Source organism: Anser cygnoides, chromosome 17 (genome assembly GCF_040182565.1).
Source record: "Anser cygnoides isolate HZ-2024a breed goose chromosome 17, Taihu_goose_T2T_genome, whole genome shotgun sequence".
Lineage (NCBI taxonomy): Eukaryota > Metazoa > Chordata > Aves > Anseriformes > Anatidae > Anser > Anser cygnoides.
Window position 1 is genome coordinate 3,772,537 of NC_089889.1, and position 22,990 is coordinate 3,795,526.

A 22,990-nucleotide genomic window follows, 5' to 3' on the forward strand; every position below is an offset into this window, starting at 1 on the left:
ATTAGAGTACAGAACAATAGAAGGAGGTTCACCTAGGAATGGCTTTGTTTAGAATAGCAAATGCATACAATTTCTGGGGAAGCTCCAGATCTGATTAAAGTTTCTCTTGCTGATCACAGTAGTATTTTTACTGCTCTGAAGCATAGCAGACAGTATGGTGAAATGGACTAAATCAGTTTCAAACAGCCTGGAGTAAGAATAGCAGAGAGGGTAATCATGCCTCATTTCTTCCCAATGTTCAGGGGACTCAGGCCATAGCAGGATATAGAAGGCAGAAGGCCAAAGCAGACTTTCACACGTAGTTTAGCATCGTGTCTCTGACAGGGATTAGTGTCACACCATTGAGGAGAATGTAATGGTCTTCAGTAAACAGACCGATAATCTTCAGCAAAGCCCTAATCCTAATTTTTAATAGTTAGAGGCTGTGTTGAAGCTTGAAAGCTGAGAGCTTTTCAGTTATTTCTAGGAATATATCTTCGTTTGCACTGTATTAACTGTGAAGCAACTGGATGCTTTTTGTCATATTCTCAAATAGGCAGAGCAGATGGTATGTTACCTATACTCAAGTAGCTAGCAAAATGGAAGGTTTAAGCCATTTCAGTGATGTTACCTTAACAGTGCTGGTGGAACGAGACGGTTAATTTCAAATTCCTTTTCTCCCAACAGGAGAGATTAAACTGGACATGCCAACTATAAATCTAAACAGCGATGCGAGTGTTCTTGCCGCAGTTCCAGAAGTGGTTGAAGCTCTTGAAAGTTGTGCAATGACCTGGCAAAAATTAATATCCACAGCTCTAGAGGAACAACTGAAAAGGGTTCCACAGGTGATGTTGCCCATAGCACCAAGCTTGTTTTGCTCCCAGAGATATTTCTTCATTTCCCGCAAGAATCTCTCTGAATGGTTTGTGCTCTGTTTTAATCAAACTTAGTGTTTGATTGCTGGAAAGCCCATTTACTAATTGAAGTAAAGTAGAACAAAGGTAGTGAGTACCTGTGTGACTGCAGGAAATAGAACATAAAGCAATTCTCTGCAGATCCTATCCACCCGGGAGACTGTGGAAAACCAAGGCACTTTATCTAGTTGCATTCTTACTTCTAAAACCAGTGAGATAGACATGAAATATTAAAAATGCAATGCTTTAAAAAAATATAGCACTATATTTTCCCTTGAAAAATCATCTCTCCCAAACAAAATACAATCTAATTGTAAGGTTCTGATTCTGCAAACAGTTACACATATGAGTAATACCATTAAACATAATAAGACGTTTCATGTCTACGAAATCAAGTGGGCATGTATTTTTGTAAGCATGGAATCTCCAGATCCAACTCAAGGATGTAATCCCCATGAGCAGTTCCCCTCAGTGTGTGTAAAAATTTTGATTTCAAAGAGTTTCTTCTTTTTCTGTTTTTGTTTTTATTTTTTTTTCATAGTTGAATCACATCTGGGTTTTCTCAGTATACAGTGTATTGAAAAAAAAGAACAAATATAAACCTCGTCATAGGTATTCATCCTCGAGTAGTTGTAATTTAGAAATTTTATTTTTCTCCATGTATCTTGTAGGGCAATGGTCCACTTGCAGAAATTGACTTCTGGCGTGAAAGACATGCTGCTTTATCTGGTCTTACTGAACAGACAAAGCTTCCAGGAGTTGAAAAAGTCTTGGCAATACTACAGGAAGCTGAATCTGAGCATAGCAAAGATTTACAGGCAGTCTTAAGTGACCTCAGAAAACATCATGTGGAAGCTCTAGATAACGCTAGGTTCCTTTCAACTCTTGAACGCTATTTGAAGGTATGCATCCTTAAGAAAACTGTGGAGTTGTAGCTGTATTTACCTGAGTTTGGTTTCTTTGTTGGTCAACTATTATTATTATTTTTTACTTTTTATCATTAATAAAGATATACTCTAGATTTTTTATATTTAATAATAAAAAAGCTTACTTATTTTGTCTGAATTGCTGCTGTTCTAATATCTGAAAGCAGAAGCACAGAGCTGTGAACAGCTTGGTTTGTAAATCACAGCTTTGGAAGAACGAGATAGCACAGCTGAATTAAGGAAAACAAAGATTTCTCTACTCCACTTTTTGAGGTAACTTCTATCACTGGTTAGAGCTGATATGTCAAGTTTAAGTTCTATTGAAGATTATCCAAATAAACAGTTGGGCCAAAACCAGTTTTAGGACATCTTTTTCAGAAAGTAGAATACTAATGAGACAGTACCTGACAAGCATTTGGAGCAATAGATGCAAATCTGCCCATCCTTAACCATCTATGTAATTTGGTCACCAGGGTGTTTCCTTGACTGGGTTCTTTATTTACTAATGTCTAATGTCACAGATTTTCTTAACTTCAGCTATCTGTTGAATATTGAAGAGAATATTGGTTTATACAATATTGATCTGTATTTACATGACAACTTATTCAAATTATTTAAAATATATTTAATAGAATTTAACACATGGCACTGGGTTTGATGTTGTCATGGACACAATTCCTTTGCTGATGAATGCCCTGAGAATGGTATGGATTATCTCACGGCATTACAACAAGGATGAACGGATGGTACCCCTCATGGAACGAATTGCGTGGGAAATTTCAACACGGGTTTGCAAAGCCGTGGATTTACACACACTGTTTAAGTAAGTACTGGATTCCTATTTAACTAGGCTGTATTTATTAAAAGCTTTGCTAGTTTTACAGAAAGTGTGGTCGATAACACTTGCATTGAATATGTTTCAGTGTTTTTCACTATCTGAAGTTGTATTAGAAGGTCAATTAAAAGTCAATTAATGTTCTAGTTTTCACAAATTACTGAATCAGCCTGAAGAAATAGGTGCTTGTCCTCTTTTCTCTTGAAAGGACATAAATCAATAAACACAATGCAAATACTGTGGTACAAAAGTGACGTAAATATCGTAAAAATCAGTCCTGAAATAACTCTTTCAAAATCAGTTTCACTGAAAATGAAGGCCTTGCAGTTGTAAGTTTTGCCTAGATCTTGTACAACTAGAAGATACTAAACCAGGATAGATTGATCCAGTTGAAATATCATTTTATATCTATAATTTTTCTATCTATAGTATCTTAACTCTTTTGATTAATAGAGAAGATAGAGCTGCTGCAAAAAAGAAAATAGCAGAAGCAAAAAGTACTCTTGAACAATGGAAGAAATCTTATTTTGCTGTTCGTGACCAAATTGAAGCATCAGGAAGAGAGCAACATTGGGAATTTGACCGAAAGCGTTTATTTGGAAAAACAGATTATATGGCTTCCATCTGTCAAGATCTGTATGACATTTTGCAGGTACTAATATAGACAGTAATTAAAGAGGACAGTTTGTGATCAGTGTCTTCTTCAGGAGAGGAGATTCTTTTGTATTATAGTTGTTGAAGTGTTAACAGCCTTTTTTTTTTTTTTGTGTGTGTATGTGCTTAACCTTAAGAGAGATGAAATAACTCTTCTCAAGGTACTGGTTGGTGCCATGAGAAAGGTATTGCTGTGTACAGTACTGTTATTAACCTGCAAACTTGTAACAGTTGTTTCACAGATTTGCAGTTTTCACGTCTTGTTAGTTTAATGGTATCATTTTAGATAAAATAATCATTTAAGTATATTGTAATATAAAATTTGACTGTATATAAATCAATGTATCGACTGCAGGATAATATACATGTAAGATATGTGCTATGTGTAGGCTCCTTTAGGGTAGGGTAACTAGAAATACTAGTTGTCCATCAATGGCCACACGTTATGTGGACTGTGTATGTAAAATCCCTAGTGGAATAAAAAGAAGTAATAACTGAATGTTATCTGTTTTGACAAATGTGGTGTTGGGCCTTTAGAGTGGTTTTTTTTTTTTTTTCCATAGAGATACTTCATGTCTTGCATAGGAATATGCAAAAAATGTAAATCACAGCAAGAATTGATTGTTCTCTGGGCTATAGTTACCTTTAAAGGAAACAATAACAGAAGAGTATTAAATAGCAGAGAAAAGCATTAAAAATAAAGCTTTCTGTTATGTTCTTCTGAATTAACAGGTTGTTGAAGAGTTTTACAATATATTTGGTTCTGAACTGAAAGCTGTCACAGGTGATCCAAGACGTATTGATGATCTACTGAGAAGGGTAGATGGACTAACTAGTCCAATGGAAGAACTGTCTTTTGACCCTTTTAGCATCAAAAGCGCACATGATTGGAAGTTAATTATAGGTGAATTTAAAAGAGAAGTTTCAGTAAGTACCGTGTACTGTAATTTTTCCCCCTTATTCCTTCCTATATAAAAATCTTTCTAGAATGTCAACGTTTTCACTTAAAGAATGAATGCTTTTTTTTTTAAAAAAAAAATTTGAATAAATATATAAATGAAAATGTGAGAAATTTTACCAAATTTTTGAAGTCAGTATTTTGTGTTCAAGTTCTTTATCACTTCACTTAATCTTCTAAACCAGTGAAACATGCTTTATGTTCATTGGGAAAATAACTAGAGCATGGGTGGAGGCTATATATGACCTCCCTATACTCATGTGCTGACATATCTCAGTCATGTTCTACAAAGAAATTAAACTTCTTTCTGGATTTATTCCTCCCATTCAGCTAAGAATACCCACAAATGCAAGTTGTTACAATGCCTTCTATGACTTATATAGCTGCCCAGCAGACACTGGGTTAACACTAATTTCCTGTAGCTTACTGGAAAGCCATCAGTTTACTATTTGGTCTTATAAGTTACTAACAGTAAAGATATGTCTCAACACTACTAAAAAAAGATATTTTAATATTGCCTTCCTTTCTGGGTTTTGCAAGATGAACCTCTAAGAGACAGGATTTCTTGGCCTTCTTCCTTTGTCTCTGTCTAGGTTATTGAAGAAGAGGCCAAAAACTTTATTGATGAATCTTTTAAGACCCTTCGATCAGCAGAAGCTGCATTTGACATGCTGTTAAACTTCAAACACATCCGCACTCGTGAAACCATTAATAAGCAGATGATGATGAAATTCAATGACGTTTTGGACCAGTACTGTAAAGAGGTATTTAATTTAGCATTTCTTAGGTAGTATATGATATTCTTTAGTGAAAATAATAAATCTGTATATATGTCTAAACACATATGTAGTGTCATTTACCATCCAAAAGACTGACAGGTTTAAAAAAAAATAAACATAGTAATTGTTCTCACTTTTCTGGAACCTGTACAAGAAATAGTATGGTTAATTTGCTGAAATTACGTGCATATCTGTATATTTGTAGCACTGTACAGGAACTGAAAGATGTTTGCATGTGCAACGAGGATTTTGGCTATTCCTTTACTTCGTGAGCAGCAATTCAACAGCAGTCCTTCCTGAGAAAAGCCATCTTTCAGCTTTCTTGTGCTGGACAATAAGTTCACAATATGACCAAAAGGAGTCAGAGATTAACAGTGAAGGCAGAAAGAATAACTTCTGTGAAGCCCAAATATTGGAAAGTTTTTGCTATCATAGCATTTCTCTTGGTAATTCAAAGAGTTTAACACTCAGTTAAACACTGGGTTTATCAATAAGATGTAATCTCACAAAAAACACTGACAAAACAGCAGTTCCACAAGACAAGGAAAGGAAGGTGTTCTGTGTACTGCAGTTAATGCAAACAAGAGATGAATAAAAAAATAATGAATTATTTTTATCTTGTTGCTGGAATTAGCTTCAGAGCCTGTGCTATGTACCAGGTTAGATGCTTACCATGGAACAACACGTGGAGAAATGATTCTTAGCAATGTTTTATTCTCTTTTAGGTTGAAAATGTTAAGCAAATCTTTGTTCAGAACCTCAAGGATCCACCTTTGTTCAAGAATCATCCTCCATTGGCTGGAGCAATATACTGGTCCCGATCCCTTTTCTATCGGATCAAACACACTATTATTCGATTTCAAGAAGTAGAGGAGTTACTTGCTAGTGAACGTGGAAAGGAAGTATGTTGTTTCTTTTACTGTTTAATGAGGGAAGAATACTTTCCTCACACCGTTCTTCTAGGGAGGTGAAAACGCTCTTATGTGAGCAAGAATGTCTTTGCACATAGTAAGCTATGTTAGACGTGAAAAGCTGATTGGTACCTTCCCACTGTTTCCTGGAGAAATAGTGTCAGAATATATGACAGAACTCAAGAACCTGAATTCTTCATCACCTGTATTACAAGGCATTATTTGCCCTCTCATCTGATAAAGATCAGAAACCTTATTAAGACAGGATAGTGGAACATTTCTCGTGATCTTTAAAATGAATTATACAGAATTTTTCTTTCTAGGTAAAGCAAATATATCTTCAAGTGGCCAAGAGGATGAAAGAGTATGAAGATCAGAAATATGATCAGTGGAGAGAAGGAACAGAGCAGATGCTCCCACTGTTACTGAAAAAATCTCTGCTGATGGTCGTTACTGGTGAGGCAGCAAACCATATTAATCAAGAGACTTCTGAGCAGGTGAGAGAGGAAAAATAACATACCTGATTTCTCTGTGGGAAAGAACTGAAACCTATTTGATGATCGGTGAGATTTTTCAAAGAATGATGTCTTAAAGAGAAACACTGTTTTTTAATGGAAAATTAAAAAAAGTACTGAGATCAAAATTGAAAGTAGAATGCTGAGATTGCTGTCAAATTTTAAAGGCATTTCCACAATCTGAATGTTAGCTATTCTGTCTGACTTTTACCTACTGTCTTATCAAATGTCCCCAAGAGTTAACTTTTCCCTTGTGTTGTAGCAGTCTGGTGTTTCTATGCTTTCTGCTGCTTTCTTGTGTTGTAGACCTCAGCAGCAGAGGAGCCTCTCACCACAGAGGAAAGAGTGCAGTTCATAGTGAATTTTTCTCCTAGACTCCAAGAGATTATAACTGAAACAAAGTACATGGAACAACTGGGGTTTCCAGTCCCAGAAATAGCAAGAAATGTGGCATTACAGGAAGACAAATACCTCGGGTAAAGTTATAACAGCATACCTGCTCTCATACAGACTTACAGCAATGTTTCAAGTGATTTCACTCCAAACCAGAGTGTGCCATGAGTCATCAACTTTTGGAAATACGAGAGCTCGCAGTGACTTTTTTTAAGGGTAAAATTGCTGATGGCCGTGGTACACTAGCAATCTTTTCTCTTTCGCTGTCTGCATCCTTCTCCCTGTAGCACTACGTTTTACAGATGAAAACCTCCTCAAAATCTGAAGGAAAAACAAGGAAAGAAAGTACATTTTTTTTGCAATGAATTCTTAATGCCATTTGGATTTCAGTTCACATTTGAACGCACTGCCACTTTTTTGTACAGCCTTGGATAAGTCACTTTTGCCCAAATTATCACAGAATTTAGGCACACAGGTGCAATAAGAGCCCTAACTGGATTTTAAAGTTTACCTGTTGAGTTCATGTATGTGATTCAAACTGAGGCTGTCTTAAATACTTCTTCTGGGTTGGGGCAGGAGAGGATGGTCTAGCTGCTACTGGAGTCATACATGATTTTTGTTTTGTTTGTGAGAGGAAGTGAATTGTATTTATGATCAATACATAGTCAGTCATTATTTCTGCAAATTTTGGTTTATGTGGAAGTTTGAACAGAATGAAGAAAGTGATCTGCCTTTTTCAGAACTGTATTTCCAGAAAATCATTATTTTTATTTTTTATTTTTTATTTTTTGTTGTTGTTGTTATGTTTCTTACACTCATTAGATATACAAATGGATTAAAAAACATGCTGGATCACTATCACAACTTAATGGGAACATTGAGTGAAGCAGAAACCAAACTTCTTGATGACCATATTCAAGAGCTCTGGAGAGTATTCAAATTAGGACACAGAAGACTCAACTGGAACTCCCTAGGTAATGGAGATACTATTTTATAATGGCCTTTGCTACTGATTTGCAGTTCAAAAATTCTCTTCAATTCTGCATTCTATTTGATTTGTCAGACAAAAGCTATGCATCCTTAAACAGGATAGCCTATTGCCATGGTGTAAGACAGAATAGTATGTTAGACAGGGTCTGATCCAAGTGGGTATTTCTTATGTTTTTATTATATGTAAAACACTGAGTGGAAATGGATATAGACTGTTAGAGCTAGAAGGGAGCTAGATGAAGGATTAGGTGAGAAAACATCTAATCTGTCTTTCTGCAGAGTATCAGTTCATTCTCAAACATATCTGGAAGTTGACAATTTTGATGCATTGGTGAAAGATTTGGTAAAAGAAAGAAAACAAATGATTGTAATTTATTTCAGGTATTGATGACTTTACAGTCCGATGTACACAAGCCATCAGGAAGTTTGAATCACTCGTCCATCAGATTCATATTAATTCTGAAATCATAAGCGACAAACTTCTGTTGATAGAATCAACAAATCTTTTTAAGTTTCCACTTCCAAAAAATGGTGATGAACTTCCTAGTAAGTCTTTCATTTCTGAGCTCCGTGATGTTTTATTTTGCTCTATCTGCTACTTTGCATTTTTAGTTGCAAAGATCAATCCTTATAATAGTTACCAGAAGTTACAGCAGTAACAGTATTTCCTGGTTTAACACAGGAAGCACAAGCAGAACTTCAGTACCCTAAGCTGACACTGTCAATGAGAGGAACTTAGAGACAAGTATATAAATAGATCATTTGACCTGTGTTTACCTTGCTTTTGATTACTTTCCCCCTAGCTTTCCCTTGGATTCTTCTTCCTTCTTGTATGCAGTAATGTAGTCTTAGAGTTGCAATCTGCATGGAGTGTCAGCTCCCATCTGGGCTATCTCAACTGCACTCTTTTCTGCAGAGGGAAATTGCAGTGAGGTGATCGTCTCCCAGGCCTCCCTTTCGCTTCCAGTGACAGGGTAGGGGTGATGGACCACATTTCTTCCAATGATTTGTGAGTCTTACAGAGGTTACTTTCACATCTAATGGTTACTATTGAATAATTGAATCCATATAAAATCAGAGGGCTGAAATATTAATAAATTAGCATTACTAAATGAAGATATTTTTCTAGTGTGCAATATCAATTTCATGTTTACAAATAAAGACCAGCTAATTGTTGCACTACTGAAATCTGTTAGATCTTTTGCAGTTATTAACACTATTTTTTGTAATCTTTTGCAGATATGAAAGATTTTTTTGTATATGTTAAGGGTGAAAGAGCAAAAGATACAGAACTCATGGTTAGAAATTATACTGCCATTCCAAAATCGTTAACAAAAATAGAAGGACGGGTTGCCAATACAAACAGTGGCAAATCTCCAAAGTTAGCTTCCTATTATGCACACTGGGAAAACAGGATTTATCAGGTGTTGACAGAGTTAATTTTGAAGTAAGTCAGTTGTTTGCTTTAATGGGTTTTTACTCTTTCATCTTTAGTATTTTCTAGATCTGTTGTTCTAAACTCATGTATACTGGTATTCTGTTTGAATACCTTAGTGATTTGCAGTTTGAGACAGACTTGTACTGTTTTTTTTTGATTTTGTTTGTGCAAAGAATGGAGAATTGATAACAATGTAGAGAAGAAACCCAAATTCTGAGAAAATGGATATTGGACATGTTGTTGCCAGAAGAGAGAAATGCACCTCTTCCGCAGTGTATATAGTTCCATATCCCAGCTTTATTTTTAAAGTCAATGCCTTGTTTTAGTAAAGAATACAATTTTGAAAATTTGGTGTCTGGGTGCCAGATGCATCCCTGTAATGCAGAGAATACCAGTACAAGAACAAAGGTTTGTTGGATTATGCTTTATCTGGGCCCAAGGAGGTTCCTGTAGCTAGATATTACAATGGCTTTTTACAGAATCTCTAACAGAGTGCTGCAGTGTTCTAGAAGCTTCCCAGCCATCTCTCCTCGTGATCCATGTCTTTGTATTCTAGTCCATCCTCAGCTGACTTCTGTGGGCTTCCCTGTCTGGGCTGTTGCATAGGAGTTGACCGTAGTCTCAGGGTCGTTTTGCACCAGTGTATTCCCACTCCTTCCTTCCAGTAGCTTCTTTTAGCCAGCCAAGTTTTTGCATTAAATCAGTCCTAGTGGGACAATTTTGCTTAGATACACATCAGTGTTTCCCGCTGAAATAACAGTTAACTGACTTCTGACAGATCTGCTTGCAAATCTAAGTGCGTACCTTATAATTGCAGTCTCTGTTGGACATTCTGTGGAGGGATCAGTACCTGATCACTACTGTATGTGACATGATTTTTTTCCTCTCCCAGGAATTTGCGAGCTTTTAATGAAGCTGTTCTTGCAAATGTGCCGTTGTTCCAAATAGAAGCTGTTTTATCTTCTCCCGAGATAATCTTGCAACCTAATGCCAACAAGATTGACAAAATGATGGCACAATGTATCCAAGACTGTGTTGAGGTCACTAAGGTGATTTTTGATTAAAATTTAATTGTTGCCAGTTTTTGCTTATGATGATTATGAATTAATTGGGCAAGTGTTAATGACAAAGGGAAGATTCATATTGCTCTTTCTTGAAATCAAAATATCCAGTACATAGTTCTAATTTTACAGACTGTCTTAACTTTGTAACCTGATAACAAAGGAGAAAAAAAAAAAGCAAAACACAAAAAACCAAACCACCATAAAGCTTTACGCACTTTTTACTTAGGCAAAATTATTTGCTACTCTTCAGCAGTTTTACCATTGTAAGGACATCATTTGGTTCTATAAATCAGCATACATCACAAGGAAATAGTTTTCACTGCAGATTTTTTTTTTTCTTATGTTTAAATAATCAGATGGAGTAACAAATATGGGTAGCCTTCTCCGTATTACAGCTCTCCACAAAAGTAGCAAAAAAATAGTTCAGAAAATGTTAGGAGAAGGACATCTAGGACAGCAGGCTAGCGGTAGATGGAATATATAGCTTGTTGACAAAGATGTGGCATTATTTTCTTGCATGAGTATGGTCATGCCTTCCAGAAAAGAAGCCAAATATTGTGGCAGTGGTCCTGCCCTCTGATGATGAAAAAATGGTTCCAGATATCACATGAAATGAATAAATTTAGATCAAGTGTGCTTCCTATGCTCAGATTTGCTGTTCTGTTCTACTGCTGCATCCAGCCTTTTTAATGTGATACCTGTTTCCCTGTGCAATGCTATATTGCCATTCAGTGGAGATTTTAAAACAGACTGAACAATGCATGGGAAGATTTTGTTAGGGTGAAATTAACTCTTCTCTCAAGTGTTTGTGAAAATACAGTCTCTTCTCATGCTGTCAGAAAAACAATTAATTTGAGAAATCATTCACACCCCTTCCTACATAGTCTCCTAAATAATAATGAATTATTTGACTAATATGACTCTCTAAAAAGTAATTATTTTTCAACCCTGTCTTGAAAACTCTAGCATTTTGTGCGATGGATGCACGGCACATGTATTGAGTGCCCTCCTCAGCATGTCGAAGATGAAGTTATCACTTTCAGCTTTTACAGTGACATCTCCCAGAACCCTCTGATAATGGAGCAGGCTGCTCTCATCACTCAGAATGTCCACAAACTCCTGGCTTCTCTCAGCAAGTATTTGAACCACTGGAAGAGGTATCGCTTTCTGTGGGAATTAGACAAAGACATAGCTATAGAGAAGTTTGCTGCAAAAAAGCCTGCTTGTGTCACCTTTGATGAAAAGTTGCAGTTCTATATGAAGATAGCTCAAGAAGTGACTCAACAGCCCTTGATTAAAGATGAGCAAATTATCAGGCTTCAGATGGGTCCTTTAGTTTACATGGTGGAGGAGAATGCTAGAGACTGGATGATTTCACTTGGGAAGCTGCTTAATGAGTCTGCAAGACAGGAACTCTTCAGTCTTCAGGAGGAGATTGAGGTAGGTGTTCTCAGTTCTTCTTGTCCTATGCAGCTAGTACTGACTAGCAGGTGACCATCTGAACTACTCTCTGAATTGGTTGAAACTGTCTGGTGTACTCTGGTATGTCATACATAAGGAGGTGAGCCACCACTCTCTGTAGCTGGTAAACGAGAGAAAACAGTCACACACACCAAAAAAATAGGACTTTCTCACTCCTGTGCTTGTGAAGGGTCCAACTAAGTAATTCTGAAGTTCCCTTTAAAACACTGCTTATAACTATTTTTTGTAGTAAAAACATCCCTACTGTAGTGGTGTTTACTTTGTGTTGATTTGTTGTTGTTGTTATCTTTATCCCATAGACTAACAACGTAAATGAATCAGCACATTATTTACTTGTGTTTTGTGTTTCACTAATAATTATAATTTTGGCTAATTGCTTTCCTGGTGTTGCCTCTGGAAATTATTTATTTTTACAGAGACTATCACAGAATCTTCAGATACCACCTGATTCCCTGGAAGAGCTCAAAATTGTCCTCGGTACAATTGCAGAGATCAGAGGCATGTCACTCAAGGTGGAACTGAAATATTTAGACATCTGGGAGAGATACCGAACTCTTGCAATGTACAGTATTCCAGTAAGTGAATGTTATGCCTTGTCTCATAAAACAATTTGCGTTGGAGCATGTGGCACAAATACTTCACATGTGAACAAATAAATGTTTTCCTGTTAAGACATTTCACAGAATCACGGTACTGCTGAGGTGAGAAGGGAGATTGTCTAGTCCAAGCTCCCTTCTCAAAGCAGTATCTCCGCTTTAAACGGACATACTGCATGTGTTTAAATCTGATTCATAGAATCATCTAGGTTGTAAAAGATCTTCCAAATATCCAATCTAAACCTCCCCCAGTGCAACCTGAGACTGATTCAGGTCACTTCAAAGCTGTTTTCATGTTTTGCACATTTACAATGTGAGTACATCTTCTTTATTTTCTTGTGACTAACTATTGCTTGTGTGAGATTACTTGTTTTGTTTTAGATAGCTGAAGAAGAGCAAGAGATGGCAGACAAGATTAAGGAAAAGTGGGAGGCTCTCTTCTTTGAAGCATCAGAAGTTGATCACAACCTTGGAGGCATAAAAAAGAAATTCACAGAGGTAGTATTTGTAATTAATTAATTAAGAAAATAGAAATGGAAAAGAAAACAACTTAAACACTGTTCTCTTTAGATGACACAGCAACAGATTGAGGACTACAGTAAGGAGATAGCAGATTTCTTCCATAAATTCATGGCTGAAGGTCCTGGTGCTGTTGGGGAAAATCTTGATAAAGGTAAATGGATTAATATGTGTAAAGTGATGCTTTTACAAAACTAGTGTTTAGAAAATTCTTCAAATGTTATATAAAACAAGCAAATTATGATTTCCTTATTGACGTAAAAACTGTTCAAATGGAAACGTGACATTTTCACTACTATAATTTCTACAGAAATGCCATCTTACTTATTCCCTATGATTGATGGGACTGTTTATCTAGAAAAATTTCTCTCCTTTCCCAGGATTGGAACTCATGGCCATTTTTGAAAAAGAAGTGGAGAAACTGGAAAAAGTTCATCAGGAACTGGGCAGTGTTGAGAGACTTTTTGACTTGCCAGCTACAGTGTACCCTGACTTAACAAAAGCGCAGAACGATATGAAAGGTCTAAAGCAGATCTATGAAATTTATGAATTACAAAAAGTAAGTGTATGCATACACACACGTGTATTCAAAGCACATACCACACATAAAGTTGGAGGGTAGAAGAAGAAGCTGCTTTAGTTATTATCAACTCTGTTTCTGAGCCTTTGCATGAAATAAGCTGTGACCTGTAAATGACTGTCACCATGAAATGAGTTTAATGATGTTAGAGAAGCAAAACAACATCTCTAGAGTGAACCAAACACATGCTCTTATCAGATAGGAACAGACCCCAGTCCCCCAGAAATTATTGGGTGGCCTTATACGGCACGAGTCTCCTAATTATTGCAGTTGAACTACATTTAGCTATAGTGTGTGTACAGGTGATTATGTGTTTCTCAGGCTTTAACTGATCTTAACTATTTTTAATAAGTTTTTTTTTTTTGAAATTAAAATGCCTTGATATCAGCAGCCAGATCAATCACCTGTAAAGTATGCTCTTACAGATGATTTTCCTGTTGTCTGTATTTTTTTTTTGATTTATTTGTTATACAACTGCTTGTGTTTTGTTCTGAATCTGCCTTGAATGTGAACCTGTCTCTTCCTCTGTTTGTAAAATGTTAATACAATTATATGTGCATACTGACTGTGGTCTCTAGATCCTACTGTACTGATTTTTTTTTTTTTTTGGTCAGAAATAAAAAGAAATATGATTTTTTCCTTCTGGTGACCTTGTTCCCAGGCAGCTAAAGAGGAATGGTCTCGGACACTCTGGATAAACCTCAATGTCCAGTTTCTTCAGGAAGGAATCGAAGGATTTCTTAAAGCCTTTCGAAAGCTGCCCAAACCAGTCCGCAGTATGCCAGTGGCCTTTCACTTGGAAACAAAAATGAAGGCATTTAGAGACTCCATTCCTTTGTTGCTTGATTTGAAAAATGAAGCTTTAAGAGAAAGGTTTGATTTGATTTATTAATAAATAAATAAATAAATAAATATAGAGGAAGATTTTATTTGTTTTGTTAGAACTTTCAATTTTAGTTACAGGGGTCATGCTGTGTCCTGCAGCTTGAAACTTTACTTTCTACTTAATGAACTGATATAATAGCATATACTGTGATTACGATGACTAGAGTACTTTGTGTATTTAAAATACTAGTTCTTTAAACAATGCAAAACATGGTTTCATTATTATATTTTAAATTACAATTGTTTTTATTTTTACTGTATTGTGGTGGTTGGTATAGTTGTTGATGTGTCAATTTAAAACAGGCATTGGCAAGACCTTATGGAGAGAACAGGCACAAGGTTTGAAATGACAACAGAAACATTCACTTTGGAGAATATGTTTGCTATGGAACTTCACAGACACTCAGATATTATCAACGAAATAGTTGGAACAGCTGTTAAGGAACTTAGCATTGAGAAGGTAATTTAAAATTTGTAATAAAACTAAAAAGACAGATGACAATAGTTTGTTTTACGTGAGATCTCTATTGGAATGGCAGAAAGTTCTGCCATCTTCAGGGAGGTGCTGTGAAGTAACTAATAGATCAATAGCTCTGTTAATAAGCTACAGCATGGCACAGAATCTTAGTTGTCTTGACTTCCGCAGCAGTATATTGGATTTCTGCTATTACATTAAGCAAGTCTAGTTTATGAAAAAGGATCTGAAATGGAATTTATTCTGTTTTCATCATGATGTTGTGAAATAGACCTCCTTATAAACCAGGGGTGAAAATCTGTGCAAAAAACTTTTCTGAATTAATTGATTTTAAGTTAAGATTATAATTCCCTAGTTTTTGAAGACTGAAATGTGCATCTTTTTATGCTCACATGCAGGGTGTGAAGGACATAGCAGAAACATGGGAACAAATGAAATTTACCGTACAGATATACTTCAAAGGCACTGAGAAGAGGGGCTCTATTCTGGGATCTGTAGATGAAATTCTAGAGGTTCTTGATGATAACAATGTCAATCTTCAGAGTATCTTGGGCAGTCGTTTTGTGGGTCCTTTCCTTTCAACTGCTCACCACTGGGAAAAAACACTGTCTTTGATTGGTGAAGTAATTGAGGTAAGGAGGAAAGTGCTGGACTAAATAATTAATGCTTATTTATAATCAGGGTTTTCCATTGTATTTTTTTTGTCTTTGATGGCAACATTTGACTCTTAGATCTGGATGGTGGTTCAGAGAAAATGGATGTACCTGGAGAGCATCTTTATTGGTGGAGATATAAGATCACAGCTTCCAGAGGAAGCCAAAATATTTGACAGCGTAGACAGGATGTTTAAAGAGGCAAGTAACTGACTTCACTTGTGATCAGCACAGTTATTTAGTGTGTTTTGCTTTTTGTTTTTGCTGTGTGTTTTGTCATTAGCTAAATATACTTTAGTATAATCTATTGCTGTTCGGTATTTTCTAGTTTTTCTTCTCTTCCCATGTAGATAATAGATGAAACTGTAAAAGAACCAACAATAAAAAAAGCTTGTGAAGCCCCAAATCGTCTGTCAGACCTCCATCATATAAATGATGTGCTGGAGAAATGTCAGAAAAGCTTGAATGATTATTTGGATTCCAAGCGAAATGCCTTCCCAAGATTTTTCTTTATATCTGATGAAGAGTTGCTTAGTATCCTTGGCAGCAGTAACCCACTTTGTGTCCAGGAACACATGATAAAGGTACAGTGTCTGGCTTTCCAAAGTGCCCTGTGCTTTTAGGTGTTTTTAAAAGTTGAACAGACTATATTGTACATGCTCTTAAGGGTGCACTAATATTTCTGGCATACAAAGAACATCCTGGCAGTGTCTTGAAGAAACTTCTGAATAAATAAATCAAATCTGATCAATGGTCTCTCCTGGCTCTCATACTGGACAGTAGTGGTTATGGTAGAGAAGATTCAAGACACACCAGAATGATCAATCATTAAAGAACCTTCTTGTAGCTCCTGATAGGTCTTTATTTCCTAGGAAAAAAAAAAAAAAGTAATTTGAGCCAGATCATTTGCTTGTTTACAGTGCAGTTGGGCTGCTGAGCTGTATGTCACCATTTGTATTTGATTACTTAGAGCCAGATCCATTTTTGCTTTAGAGTCCATGGAAATTTCCCTTCAACATTAAATGGGGGCTAGGTATACTTAAATCTCCAAAGCTTGGTTTCTCAAATGCCAGTGAGTTTCTTTGTTGATTTCAGATGTATGATAACATAGCTTCCCTGAGGTTTCAGGATGGTGACAATGATAAGAAAATCGCAACAGCCATGATTTCAGCTGAGGGGGAGGTGATGGAGTTCCGGCAGGCTGTAGCTGCAGAAGGCAGAGTGGAGAATTGGATGACAGCAGTGCTAAAAGAAATGAGACGAACAAACAGACTGCTTACTAAGGAAGCTATTTTTCGATACTGTGAAGACAGAAGCAGGTGAAATGATCAGTATCAAGATAATACAAATACCTTATATGTTATTACGAGCCTGTAACAATATAGAAAATGAGAAACTTCATTTTTTAATTTATGCACAGTTTAGCCTGTATTTCTGTAAGTGGAGGGGATATACATGCATATCCAGCATTTTAACTGTCCAGAAAAAATTGTATTATCTATTGTATGTTATTTCCTAAGCCTTGAATTTTAATTTTTAGTGATGTGTGCAGTGTGTTTTTCTCATTATGGATTCTACTCGGCAATTGTTACACATGGAATAGGTAGTTTTTCTCTGAGAGTATTTCTTAGGCTTTAGAAATAAAACATCACACCTTGATGGAATTCTATACATCTTTATAAACCTTTGTCCATGTTGTAGTTGTTGCAGAAATAGGAGGAGCTTCCTTTTTTTTTTTTGTTGTGATGAGTTACTTAAAATAAACAGTAACTCAGACTCCCAAATTATATCTTTTTCCCACAGAGTTGATTGGATGTTACTCTACCAAGGCATGATGGTGCTGGCTGCTAATCAGGTGTGGTGGACATGGGAGGTGGAGGATGTCTTTCGGAAAGTGAAGAAGGGAGAAAAACAGGCAATGAAACTGTATGCTAAAAAAATGCACCAGCAAATTGATGACCTGGTTACTCGCATTGCAGTGCCTTTGAGCAAAAATGACAGGAAAAAATACAACACTGTTCTCATTATTGATGTTCATGCCAGAGACATTGTTGATACATTTGTAAGAGACAGGTAAACTCCCCAACCTCTTGAGAAAATACCATATCCACAAATTGTATTTCCATCCTTTTATCTCATATAAGCACATCTCTCTTGTGTAGCATTCTGCAGGCTCAGGAGTTTGAATGGGAAAGCCAGCTGCGTTTTTATTGGGACCGAGAGCCAGATGAACTGAATGTGCGGCAGTGCACAGGCACATTTTCATATGGTTATGAGTATATGGGTTTGAATGGACGTCTTGTGATCACCCCGCTTACAGATCGTATTTATCTTACACTCACACAGGTATATATTAAAGTAGATTTTTGCTAACACACATTTTAAAAATATACTTCCATGCAATCACATGACTGGCAACTAAGAGATAACGTTGAAAAAAAAACGCAATGTGAACACAAATATATCTGAAATAGGTGGCAATAGCCTTCTCAACTGATTGCCTCAAAGATAATATAGAATGCATTCACAGATAATATTTAAAGCTTTTTGTACCCACAGGTTTGTTCATGATTTTGCTACCAGCTTAATACAAATGCTTTTCTTTGCTTTTTGGTCTGTCTTCAAAGGCTTTATCAATGTTTTTGGGAGGAGCACCAGCAGGGCCAGCCGGTACAGGGAAAACAGAAACAACCAAAGATTTGGCCAAAGCACTGGGCTTGCTGTGTGTAGTGACGAACTGTGGAGAGGGCATGGATTTCAAAGTAAGAATTTAAGATCTGTATTCTCTGACAGCAGTTACTGTTCATTTTCAGTGCCCAGGGTAAGGACATAATTTCAACTCTCGAATAAGAGTAGTTGGACCTACTGAAGGTGTCAGATCTGTTGTCATGAATGCCTTGTGCCAGGCCCCAAACAAGTGAGTATATTTGATAATTTGATACATGGAATTCAGGTTGTAAAATACCATGGACTGCATTATTCAGACTTGTGTAGTCATGATATGATCAAGAGTTAACCGTTCCTCCCGTAGAGATGCTGTACCAATTGATAATGAAATATAGTAAAAAAAAAAAAAAAAAAAAAAAAAGTCTATTTTGAATAAATTCTCAAAGGAATTTCAGGATTCTATCTATGCTTTAAGCAGGGAAACAATGACTAGGTGATATGTACCTGAGCTCATCATGGGCTATCTGCACTTGACAAATAATTATTGAAAGACCTTATGACAGATTGCTAGTTCCTGCATATATGGATATCCAGAGGCTTTACCTGGTCATTAGGACTTTTAACATACTTCAAAATTTGCTGATGCTGAATTTTTTTATGTACTCATTGCTGAGATATTTTTCTGCTTGTTTTTGTTAGGCAGTTGGTAAAATCTTCTCTGGTCTTGCCCAGTGTGGAGCATGGGGATGCTTTGATGAATTCAATCGTATCGATGCTTCTGTGCTTTCAGTCATTTCTTCTCAGATTCAGACTATTCGAAATGCTTTAATGAATCAGCTGAAAACATTTCAGGTAAAGATTAAAAAAGAAGAGCAATTGTGAAGGCTGATCTTGTGCTTGAAGCCAAGATTCAGGGCTAGACACCATCATTAGATCGAAGGGGTGTTTCTTTGGTAATTACTTTGTGCTGAACATTTCAAATTCCAGAATATGTACTCTTACATACTTTCAGAGATATTAAATCTTTCCTTATTTCTTAATCCTTTCCTAGCTTCTTCCTTTGTGAAGTGGGATAAGAGTTATCTAAATAGGATAATAGTAACTAAATGGGATAATAGTATAGCAGTAGTTAGCGTCAACTTAACTTGATGTGGATTGTGAGGCTTAATTTAATGACGTTTATTGGAATTCGAAACCCTCAGACAAAAAATTCTATTGAAAAATGTGAAATGTCTTGATGTTTATGTCCAGGATGCAAATAATGAGTTGAATGTACCTACACGACTATCAAAAAATGATTTCTTAACATGTTGTGCTTACTGGGTGCCCCAATATTTCTGTTTTTCTTTTTTATCAAATGATACTATTTATTTCAGCTCCAAATGCACATTGTTCTAAAGTTTTCTTACACTTTCAGTTTGAAGGACAAGAAATTAACCTCGATAACCGAATGGGCATTTTTATTACGATGAATCCTGGTTATGCTGGCCGAACTGAGCTCCCTGAGTCTGTAAAAGCTTTGTTCAGGCCTGTGGTTGTTATTGTACCAGATCTTCAGCAAATCTGTGAAATCATGCTCTTTTCTGAAGGATTCCTTACAGCAAAGGTAAAAAAAACTGTATTACTATGCGTACCCACATATACACCCATGTATGTGTGGTCAGTGTTTGGTCATGACTTACATATTTGTGATTATCTAACTTAACTCTTAAACAGATCCTTGCCAAAAAGATGACAGTGCTATACAAGCTGGCAAAAGAACAACTTTCTAAACAACATCATTATGATTTTGGACTGCGAGCCCTTAAGTCAGTGTTGGTGATGGCTGGAGAACTGAAAAGAGGATCAGCAGACCTCAGTGAGGTAGACTTACCACTTAGTTACCCTCAGATCATCCTTTTTCATTAGGAATAGGATGTGTTGACACATCTGCTGTTTGTCTGCTTTGGAAATAGGAGCACTGGTGTTATTTGTCTCTGTATTTTCTTACTGAGTTTCATCATGCCCTCTGCCAGCAAGTTAGTATCAGAACTCAAAGTAGGGAAACCTATAAAAAATGAGGTGCTTTACTTCTTTGTATATATTTCATATGCAGTTTTGATGTTAAATCTAGGATGCAAATAGCCTCTGGGTGAATAATGATTGCTGGTTTCTGAACATAAACCCAAATTGCGTGCTCCAGTCATCATACCATAAAACCATAGAGCAGCTTTGGTTGGAAGGGACCTTAAAGAACATGTAGTTCCAACTCCCCGACATGGCCAGGGATGCCAGCCATTAGATCAGGTTGCCCAGGGCCTCATCCAGCCAGGTCTTGAACACCTCTAGGGATGGGGCATCCACAATTTCCCTGGGCAACCTATTCCAGTGCCTCACCACTCTTTGAGTGAAGAATATCCTCCTAGCATTTAATCTAGATCTCCTATCTTTTAGTTTAAAACCATTCCCCCTTGTCCTATCATTATCTGCCTGAGTAAAGTCACAGTTATTAATCATACAGCTCAAGCATTACATCATACTTATAAATGAAAGTTTTTCAATGCTGCATTGATTTTTATGGCTTTCTTTTACACTTTTTAGTATTATTTCTATGTGTACACTTGTGATACCCAGTTGCTTAGGGAGATTACTATTCAAATTTCTGCCTAAAACTTGGAGAAACCTGAAGGAAACTCTCCTACGCAACTATTTACAGACGCACAATACAGGTTGTCAGGAAGTTGGGGTCTAAATAATGCTCTCAAGGGAACTACAAAACTTGTGAATGTTTATAAAACAATTGAGTATTTTATTGTTTGTTTTAACATCAAATCAGGGAAGCTATGGAATGAGCCACTCAAGCCATTTGGCATTTGGTTAATATGGTAGAAAAAGGCAGTGTATTATTCTTAGCTATTGGTCAACTTAATCCTTACAAAACGACCTTTATTTCTACTAGTTAACTGATGCCAAGAAAGCATTCTCAAAGCTATACTAAAGTAATCAGGTAATGGTTTTTAGAGGTGTTTGAAAGTACTACATGTTAGATAATTGGTTAGCTATTTGGTAGAGATTGATTCTGCTATATTTTGTTTAGGAGGTTGTACTGATGAGAGCTCTACGAGATATGAACCTTCCCAAATTCGTGTTTGAAGATGTACCTCTCTTCCTTGGCCTAATATCTGACCTATTTCCTGGCCTGGATTGCCCTCGAGTCCGCTACCCTAACTTTAATGATGCTGTAGAACAAGTGCTGGAAGAAGGAGGCTATGTTGTTTTACCAGTCCAGGTATAAAAAATGTTAATTGCCTGACTTTTGTTGTAAACATTAGGCTGGATGTGCATTGCTGCACTTTGGAGTGATTCCAGGAAAGCTAAGCAGATACAGACCAACTGCTGATCTTGTCCATAGAAGATTTATGGACAGCAGTCTATTGAATTAATGTTTTTTTTTAGGTGGATAAAGTTGTTCAGATGTATGAGACAATGTTAACTCGGCACACTACAATGGTAGTTGGACCTACTGGAGGTGGCAAATCAGTTGTCATTAACACTTTGTGCCAGGCCCAAACCAAGTGAGTATATTTGATAATTTGATACATGAAATTCACGTTGTAAAATAACATAGACTGCATTAGTCAAACTTGTGTAGTCGTGACAGGATCGATAGTTAACTGGAATATTTGCTTGGGTTAACATGAGATGGTACTATGTCATCTTAATATTGATTTTCTTGTTGTGTTTCTAGGCTGGGATTATTGACAAAACTTTACACACTGAACCCTAAAGCTATGAGTGTGATTGAGCTGTATGGGATCCTTGACCCTACCACACGAGACTGGACAGATGGAGTACTGTCAAATATTTTTCGGGATATCAACAGGCTTACAGATAAGAAAGAGCGAAGGTAGACTGCTAGAAATCATTGTGATGATTTTTAGATACTAAGTTTTACGTCAATATTTTATTTTTATATAAAACAAAATATTTTATACTGTGCTAGTTCAGAAACAAATGCAAAATAAAGTGTCTAGGGGGTCTTTCTGTCTCTTGTGAGTTTCCAGCCTCAGTGAGATGGAGAGAAACCATGCACTTATCAAAGATGCATGGGAGGCTTCAAAACACTTGGATTGACATTGGTACCTTTCATGGCACCTCTGGATTGTGAAATATGTAAGTAAAATCAGAGATTAGTCACTGTTTTCCTTGGATCCTGTATCCACAGGTACATTCTGTTTGATGGAGACGTAGATGCTCTCTGGGTTGAAAACATGAATTCTGTCATGGATGACAACAAGCTACTGACCCTGGCAAATGGGGAGCGGATTAGACTTCAGTCACACTGTGCTCTGTTATTTGAGGTGGGTAATGAATATACCATTCAATACATGGGAAGGGTTAGATACAGCTGGGTCTACAAAGCCTGAAAAGTAGTTACTCTGGCTATTCTTTAAGTGTATGGTTATCTAGTATGTTCATTTTATAGGTTGGTGACTTACAGTATGCATCTCCTGCCACAGTATCCCGCTGCGGAATGGTCTTTGTAGATCCTAAAAATCTGAAATATAAGCCTTACTGGCAGAAGTGGACACAAAAAAGAGAAAATGAGGTGGGAATTTCTGCACTTGGTCATAGACTATTTATTAAATACTGAACTGTAGACAGATGTTAAAAAAAACACATCACCTTTGTAAAGTCAGTCTGATTTTTTGAATTGCCTTCCAGTTCACTTGTCATTAAGGTCTCTGTTACTGAGTTTCATTAAGTGTGTAAGTTGGCCTTCAGTCCTTGTTCATGG

General features: G+C 36.6%; 1 protein-coding gene across 3 annotated transcripts in view; it reads left to right on the forward strand.

The window, feature by feature from the left end:
* DNAH10 (dynein axonemal heavy chain 10) overlaps nt 1-22,990 on the forward strand; it is a 57,653-nt gene that overhangs the window by 4,695 nt on the left and 29,968 nt on the right. For all 3 annotated transcript variants that reach the window (XM_048073630.2, XM_048073628.2, XM_048073629.2), the window contains exons 6-40: nt 667-824; nt 1,565-1,795; nt 2,452-2,642; nt 3,108-3,306; nt 4,041-4,235; nt 4,860-5,030; nt 5,771-5,947; nt 6,280-6,453; nt 6,778-6,947; nt 7,687-7,838; nt 8,236-8,400; nt 9,094-9,301; nt 10,185-10,341; nt 11,323-11,796; nt 12,255-12,413; nt 12,816-12,932; nt 13,005-13,107; nt 13,334-13,512; nt 14,195-14,406; nt 14,722-14,878; nt 15,292-15,525; nt 15,625-15,747; nt 15,897-16,130; nt 16,642-16,865; nt 17,350-17,619; nt 17,709-17,892; nt 18,174-18,308; nt 18,913-19,065; nt 19,631-19,819; nt 19,930-20,076; nt 21,290-21,481; nt 21,649-21,767; nt 21,941-22,099; nt 22,418-22,553; nt 22,679-22,801. In XM_048073630.2, the coding sequence (XP_047929587.2) occupies nt 667-824; nt 1,565-1,795; nt 2,452-2,642; nt 3,108-3,306; nt 4,041-4,235; nt 4,860-5,030; nt 5,771-5,947; nt 6,280-6,453; nt 6,778-6,947; nt 7,687-7,838; nt 8,236-8,400; nt 9,094-9,301; nt 10,185-10,341; nt 11,323-11,796; nt 12,255-12,413; nt 12,816-12,932; nt 13,005-13,107; nt 13,334-13,512; nt 14,195-14,406; nt 14,722-14,878; nt 15,292-15,525; nt 15,625-15,747; nt 15,897-16,130; nt 16,642-16,865; nt 17,350-17,619; nt 17,709-17,892; nt 18,174-18,308; nt 18,913-19,065; nt 19,631-19,819; nt 19,930-20,076; nt 21,290-21,481; nt 21,649-21,767; nt 21,941-22,099; nt 22,418-22,553; nt 22,679-22,801 (6,371 nt within the window). The remainder of the gene's footprint in view (nt 1-666; nt 825-1,564; nt 1,796-2,451; nt 2,643-3,107; nt 3,307-4,040; nt 4,236-4,859; nt 5,031-5,770; nt 5,948-6,279; nt 6,454-6,777; nt 6,948-7,686; nt 7,839-8,235; nt 8,401-9,093; nt 9,302-10,184; nt 10,342-11,322; nt 11,797-12,254; nt 12,414-12,815; nt 12,933-13,004; nt 13,108-13,333; nt 13,513-14,194; nt 14,407-14,721; nt 14,879-15,291; nt 15,526-15,624; nt 15,748-15,896; nt 16,131-16,641; nt 16,866-17,349; nt 17,620-17,708; nt 17,893-18,173; nt 18,309-18,912; nt 19,066-19,630; nt 19,820-19,929; nt 20,077-21,289; nt 21,482-21,648; nt 21,768-21,940; nt 22,100-22,417; nt 22,554-22,678; nt 22,802-22,990) is intronic.